The sequence below is a fragment of the Mustela putorius genome, unplaced genomic scaffold (assembly GCF_011764305.1).
Source record: "Mustela putorius furo isolate JIRA1106 unplaced genomic scaffold, ASM1176430v1.1 tig00003923_pilon_pilon_pilon, whole genome shotgun sequence".
Classification (NCBI taxonomy): Eukaryota; Metazoa; Chordata; class Mammalia; order Carnivora; family Mustelidae; genus Mustela; species Mustela putorius.
The window spans coordinates 11,980,517-11,987,722 of NW_025422068.1; the positions used below are offsets into that span (position 1 = coordinate 11,980,517).

Consider the following 7,206-nt stretch of genomic DNA (forward strand, 5'->3'; position numbering starts at 1 on the left):
CACCAAAATCATCAACCAAAAGGCTTTATTGTAAACAGCTTAATGTCTGACTTAATGAGCCACAGAATACAAAGGAAAATGTTGAAGAATTGAGACTCCTCAGAAGGTGACAAAAATGGACACATGTAATGACCAGGTAGAACACAAATGAAAGAAGTCATTGTCCTAGGCTCCAGTGGGGAGACATAAGGGTTATAAATAATTTGTGATACTCTATATGTGGTAATATCTTCAAGGCACTTTAGAAAGAAACTCCTAGATGTATGTTTAAACCCTCATAGCTATGGGTGCCTGAGTGGTTCAGTCTGTTAAGCATCTGCCTTCAGCTCAGGTCATGATCCCAGGGTCCTGGGCTTTAGCCTCTGGAAGGGCTACTCAGTGGGGAGAATAGGGAATTCTCTCTCTGCCTCTCCCCGTGCTGGCACTGTCACTCTCTTAAATGAATAAAGTCTTCTTTAAAAATACAATAAAACCCTCACTGATAACTTAGTAGTTGCATGAGAATTCGGAGAATGAGGAGAACCCAGGACAGATTATATTGTTGATTGTTACATCGATCAATTGTGTTTATTGTTACACAGATTATAATGGTACAAAACCTATCAGCTACCAGTCAGTAATTTGTCTCAGCAAGATAGTTACACTCTTTGTGTATAAACATAAATGAAATCCTTGTTTCCCTGAGATGTATTTGAAGGCATCTTTGTGTTTTTAAAGGAAGACGTTCTAACAGGACAAGTTTTTTTTTTTTTTTCCAAAACATGTCACATTATTCAATACATATCACGAATATTTAAAACATTGGCTGCAGATTGATAGATTAAGTGTATTGCTTTTTTTTTTTTTTTTTTTTTTTTTTTTTTTTTTGGTCAGAGAGAGTGAGCACAGGCAGACAGAGTGGCAGGCAGAGGCAGAGGGAGAAGCAGGCTTCCCGCTGAGCAAGGAGCCCGATGCAGGACTCAATCCTAGGATGCCAGGATTATGACCTGAGCCAAAGGCAGCCGCTCAACCAACTGAGCCAAAAAAAAAAAAAAGTTAAATATATTGCAACATATTTGGATTTTCTCAGTAATTATGCAGGTTTCCAGAGTAGATTCAAATCAGTAGTGCATTTATACTAGAAGAGCAGTGACACTCTATGTTCTTCTTCCATGATCCTCCAGATCAAACCAGTAGACTAAGGCATGGAGCAAGGAAATGAATCTGTCACCACAGATTTCATTCTCCTTGGCTTTTTCTCTGACTCCCAGCATCCTAAACTCCTCATCTCCGTTGTACTTCTGAGTCTTGGGGTGGCCATCACAGGAAATTCCATCCTGGCCCTGCTGATCTGGGGTCATGCTTGCCTCCACACTCCCATGTACTTCCTGCTCAGTCAGCTTTCCCTCATGGACCTAATGTTAATCTCCACCACTGTCCCCAAGATGGCTGCCAACTTCTTTTCTGGACATAGGTTTATCTCTCACATTGGCTGTGGAGTCCAAATCTTTCTATACTTAATGCTAGGAGTGGCTGAATGTGTTCTTCTGACTCTCATGGCCTTTGACCGCTATTTGGCCATCTGTAGCCCCCTCAGATATCCGGTCATCATGACACCCCGAGTCTGTATGCAAATGGCCACTGGCTCATGGGCTGGGGGTGTGCTCATCTCCTTAATGCACACTATTTATGCAATGCACTTCTCTACTTGTGGCTCCAGAAAAATTCACCATTTCTTCTGTGAGGTAATGGCCCTTCTGAAGCTCTCCTGTGAGGACACTTCAACCTATGAGAAAGTGGTGTTAGTGTCCAGCATTGCTTTCCTTCTTATCCCTTTTGGACTCATCGTGACTTCCTACATCCTCATCTATTTCGCTGTTCTCCACATGAACTCCCCTGAGGGCAAAAATAAAGCTCTAGCTACCTGCTCCTCCCACCTTGGTGTGGTAAGTCTCTACTTTGGTCCAGCCATGATTATCTACACAACTCCACGTTCCTCTCTCCCCTCAGAAGTGGACCAGCATCTCTTTGTGTTTGATGTAATCATTACCCCCATGCTTAACCCCCTCATCTACAGCCTGAGGAACAAGGAGGTGTTGGGGGCTCTGAGGAAGGTTCTGTGGAGAAAGCTGATGTTTAAACAGAAAAGATGATGTCACTTGTTTCTTTAAACACCCAGATTCTTTATTGTTCTCCTAGTTAATGCTAATGCTATTATGAAAAAATAAACTCTAGATTTCAATTTTCAACCCATATTACAAAAGTTATACTTCCTTCCTTTCAAATTTTAAGTAATGTGTACTATACTACAATGGGGTAAGGAGCTCCTATTTAACAGTATTACTTAAACTAACTGTTAGTTCCCCTATAAATCAAATTCTGAAAAGTGACCGAGGCATATATATATAAACAAACTTCACATGATTTAAGATATCCTCCTAGATAATATGGTCCTAATGTTCCTTTTTAACCTCATGGTCTACACTCATCATCAGTACACTCAGACATGCATCATTTTGGTTTATTCAGCCTTGGACTTTTCGTATGATTTCATGAGTCATCATTTTTTAGACACAGCTTGGTATTACCTCTGTCACTTGTGTCCATCTATTGAAATGCCACTCTTCCATGAACCGTCTCAAAACTCTCTCTTTGATTTCCTGGCTTCATTGCAGATTCTGCTAGTTTCCCATTACTTACAACTTAGCAAATTTGTGTCAGGTCTGAAAAAAATATTTATTAATAATATGATTACTTACTCTAGAAATTTTCAAAAAATACAATGAAAGAGGGGGGGAAAGCCCATATTCTGACCAATCAGAGGAAAATACTATCAAGTTTGTATATAAAATCTATTAATTACTTTCTATGTGACATATTTTCTTTTTAAATTATTTTTCTTTTAATCTGAAATATAGTTGACATAAAATTATACTAGTTTCAGGTGTACAACACAGTGATTAGACAATTGTATACATTACAAAATGCCCACCACATATATATAACCATATATATATATATGTATATATATATATGAGTAGGGTTATTGTCATATATATAACTCATATATATATATGAGTAGGGTTATTGTCTGTCCCCATAGAAAGTTATTGCAATATTATTGCATATTTCCTATGCTGTGCTTTTCATCTTAGTGAGTTATTAGTGTTACAACTAGAAGTTTGTATCTCCTAATCCACCTTCACCTATGTTGCCTATTCCTCTCCCATCCCCTCTGGCAATCACCATTTTGTTCTCTGTATTTATGAGTTGTACGTTTTTGGTTCACTTTGTTCATTTGTTCTGCTTTCTGAATTCCAAATATCAGCAAAATTACATGGTATTTGTCTTCTCTGTATGACTTATTTCACTCAGCAAAATACTCTAGGTCCATCTAGGTGATCAGGAATGGCAAAATTTCATTCTTTTTTATGGCTAATATTGCATTGTGCATATATATATATACACCACTCTTCTTTGTCCATTCATTTATCAATGAACATTAAAGTTGCTTTTGTATTTTGGATATTGTAAATAATGCTGAAATAAACATAAAAGTGCATATATCTCCTTGAATTGGTGTTTTCATTTTGGGGGAGAAATACCCAGAGCAATGGAATTTACTGGATCATATATGGTAATTCTATTTTTAATTTTTTGAAGAGCCTCTATACTGTTTTCCATAGTAGCTACACCAATTTGCATTCCTACCAATAGTGTACAAGTTCTTCTTTCTCATCCTCATCAACACTTGTTATTTTTCTTTTTTTATTACCAGCCATTTTGGATGAGGTAAGGTGATATCTCATAGCAGTGGTTTTTATTTGTATTTCCCTCATGATTAGTGACGTTGAGCATCCTCTTATATGTCTGCTGGTCACCTGAATGTCTTCTTCAGAAAAATGTCTTTTCAGGTCTTCAGCTTATTTTTTTAACTGGAATTTTCTGGCATTGGTTGTATGAGTTCTTTACATATCTTTGATATCAACTTCCTATTGAACATATCATTTACAAATATCTTCTCCCATTCAGTGAGTTGGCTTCACTGTGCAAAAGCTTTTTAGTTTGATATAGTCTTTTTTTTTTTTTTAATATTTTATTTATTTATTTGACAGACAGAGATCACTAGTAGGCAGAGAGGCAGGCAGAGAGAGAGGAGGAAGCGGGCTCCCTGCTGAGCAGAGAGCCCGATGTGGGGCTTGATCCCAGGACCCTGGGATCATGACCTGAGCTGAAGGCAGAGGCTTTAACCCACTGAGCCACCCAGGTGCCCCAGTTTGATATAGTCTTAATAGTTTAATTTTGTTTTTGTTTCCCTTGCCCGAGAAGACATATCCAGAAAAATATTGCTAAAGTCAATGTCAAAGAAATTACTGTCTAGGGATCTTTTAAAGGAGTTTTATGGCTCCGGGTCTTAAATTTAGGTCACTAATCCATTTCATTTTGTAGATGATGTAAGAAAATGGGCCAGCTTCAATTAGAGCTTGGAACAATGGTGGTGTGGAAGGACGCTGAGCTCACCTGGCCCCATGTGCACAAGATATCATCCATGTACAAGGCAATAAAAGGGAAAGTGATTAAAGACTGACGGAACAAAGTAAACAACTAAATATAAAGAAGAAGCTGCATCTGAAAGATTTAGGAAGGTCAGAAATGGAAGCAGGCTGCCCCTAGGAAGGAGGAGCCTGCACTTGTGGAAAAGGCAGGAAAAGAAATGTGCCCTTGCACCAGGAAGCTCACACAGAGAAGAATAATCCCCATAACGTTTGGCTTTAAAAACCGGAGGGACAGAATTCCATGGGTTTGTAAAACCAGTGGGACATGGAACCTGGAGCTTGAAAAGTCACCCAGCACTGGGTGAGCAGAGAGGGCCAATGAGAGCTGGGTTGCTGCCTTCAAAGACACACCCAACTGCAGACACACAATGCTGGAGGCAAATAGGAGACAGATTGTTCATATTGATTTTGGAGCATATTGAGGGAATTCTTTGAAAATGAGGGAAGTTGCAGGTGCCATTTTCCTGCCCTGCCACTCAGCTTAAATACAGAGCAACTTGCAGGAGGCAGGGCTACACAAACACCTGTAGCCTCAAACCAGGGCTCCGGGCAAATTTTGTTAAAGGTGCTATACATGCCATTCAGCCATGCACTACCATCCACCATCATGCCTCCTGCCCAGCTGCTAGGTGCACAACTGTTACCATGTGCAGCACCCAGGGGCAGGATTGAGCCTAGCCACATGCCCTCAACCACTCATGCATGGACCAGACTTCACCCAAGCATCCTTGGGTATTTCACTGAGCCTCATGCTCCCAGCCACACCACACTTCAGGGCAATTTGCATAAGACTAGTGACACGACAAATTTTGCCAACGCACTACTGTCCTACTCCCAAGTTATTCATTGGGTATGCCCCCTGAGAGCTGGTCTGCCTGTGTCCCACTAACACCACAGAAGCAAACACAGCCCGTAGCAGGCAGAGAATCAGTACAGGCCACTGCATGGGTGGGTTTTTCCTTTCAGGTGACTGAAAGGAAAAACAACTCAGACACAAGGGCAGGGCATGAGCAACACACTTCAGGAGCTCTTCTTCATATGATCGCCACATTCAAGAACAGGAGACATAGCTAACTTCTTAAACATAGACACAGATGCAGAGAGACAAACAAAATGAGACAAGAGAAAATTATTCCAAATGAAAGAACAAGACAAGGCCACAGCCAGCAAGCTAAGCAAAACAGATATAAATAACATGCCTAATAGGGAATTTAAAGCAATGGTCATAAGGATAGTCACTGGATATGAGAAAATGGAAGAAGATGTGAGTGAGGCTCTTAACACAGATACGGAATAACACAGCAGAGAAAAGGTGCACCAAAAAGAGAGAGAGAGAGAGAGAATATGTTTGAGGAAATGAAGAACGGGATAGTAGAAGAAAAGGAATGAGTTAGTGACCTAGAAGACAGACTAATGGAACATAATTAGGCTGAACAAAAGAGAAAAAAGAATCATGAAAATGAGAATAGACTTAGGGAATTGAGTGATTCCATCAAATGCGATAACATTCATATTAGAGGAGTCCAGGAAGAAGAAGAAGGAGGAAGTGGAAGAGGAGGGGGGGAGGGGGAGGAAGAGGGAGAGAAGAGAGAAAAGGGGACAGAAATTTTATCCGGAAAAATAGTAGCTGAAACTTCCCTAATCTAGGGGAGGAATGGATATCCAGATCTAGAAGGCATAGAGAACTCCCCACAAAATCAATAAAAGAGACCCACACCTAGACATATTGTAATTAAAGTGGCAAAATAGAGTGACTAAAAAAAAATGTTAAAGTAGAAAGACAAAAGAAGTCGGCAATGCACAAGATAAAATAAGGCTAGCAGAAGATTTTTCAAAAGAAACTTTTAAAAAGCCATTAGGGAGAGGCACGATATGTTCACTGTGCTGAATGGGAAACTACTACAAAGGTACCCTAATCAAAGCTGTCATTCAGAATAGGAGACATGAAGAGATACCCCAGAAAAACAAAAACTAAAGGAGTTCATGACCACTAAACCAGATCTGCAAGAAATATTAAAAGGGACTCTGGATTACAGAGGAAAGGAGGAGTTAAGATGGTAAAAGAGCAGGGGGACCATGAACTTGTTTTGTCCATTGAACACAGCTAGATAGTTACCAAATCATTCTGAAAACCTAAGAAATCAATCAGAGGTCTGAGAGAACAAAATCTACAAATCTCTAAGTAGAGAAGTGACCACCTTCTGGAAGGTAGGAGGTGTGTAATTTCACTTGGGGGAGATACAGCTGTGGATTTGGTGGGAGGGAGGAAGCCTGGTCACAGAGGCTGTGGCAAGGTATTAGAAGCAGCAGAGCATAAAATCTGAACTTTTGGAAGTCCACTACTGTCTGATATGTTAAAGGTGCTCAGTTGACAAAGAGAGGGGGAGGCAGAATCCCAGGAGTGACAGGGTGGTCTGAGGATCCCCTGGGTTGCAGGAGAAATGGGTGATGCCAACATGGGCAGAGGAACCAGGAAGCCAGAGGAGAACGGTGGGTCTTGGTGCCAGCCTTCTGCTATAAACCGCAAACAGTCGCAGGGTCGTGTGCCTGTTTTCCTGGCCGGCAATCTTGGCAAGACCTTTTTCGGGAAGAACAGTGTGGGTCCCCCACCTTGGAAGTCCCTGGAATATGGAGTTTTGCAACTTGGTCGGACGCATGAGATTACAAGGCT

General features: G+C 40.6%; 1 protein-coding gene across 1 annotated transcript; it reads left to right on the plus strand.

Annotated features, from left to right (window-relative positions):
* Positions 1-1,019: 1,019 nt before the first annotated feature.
* LOC101675625 (olfactory receptor 56-like) lies at positions 1,020-2,166 on the plus strand. Its single transcript, XM_004780237.3, has one exon. It carries the CDS (start codon positions 1,185-1,187, stop codon positions 2,130-2,132), a length of 948 nt encoding a protein of 315 aa, XP_004780294.1. The 5' UTR covers positions 1,020-1,184; the 3' UTR covers positions 2,133-2,166.
* Positions 2,167-7,206: the final 5,040 nt, after the last annotated feature.

Coding starts and splice junctions, on each gene's coding strand:
- LOC101675625 (XM_004780237.3), top strand. CDS start 1,185: ATGGAGCAAGGAAATGAATCTGTCACCACAGATTTCATTCTCCTTGGC.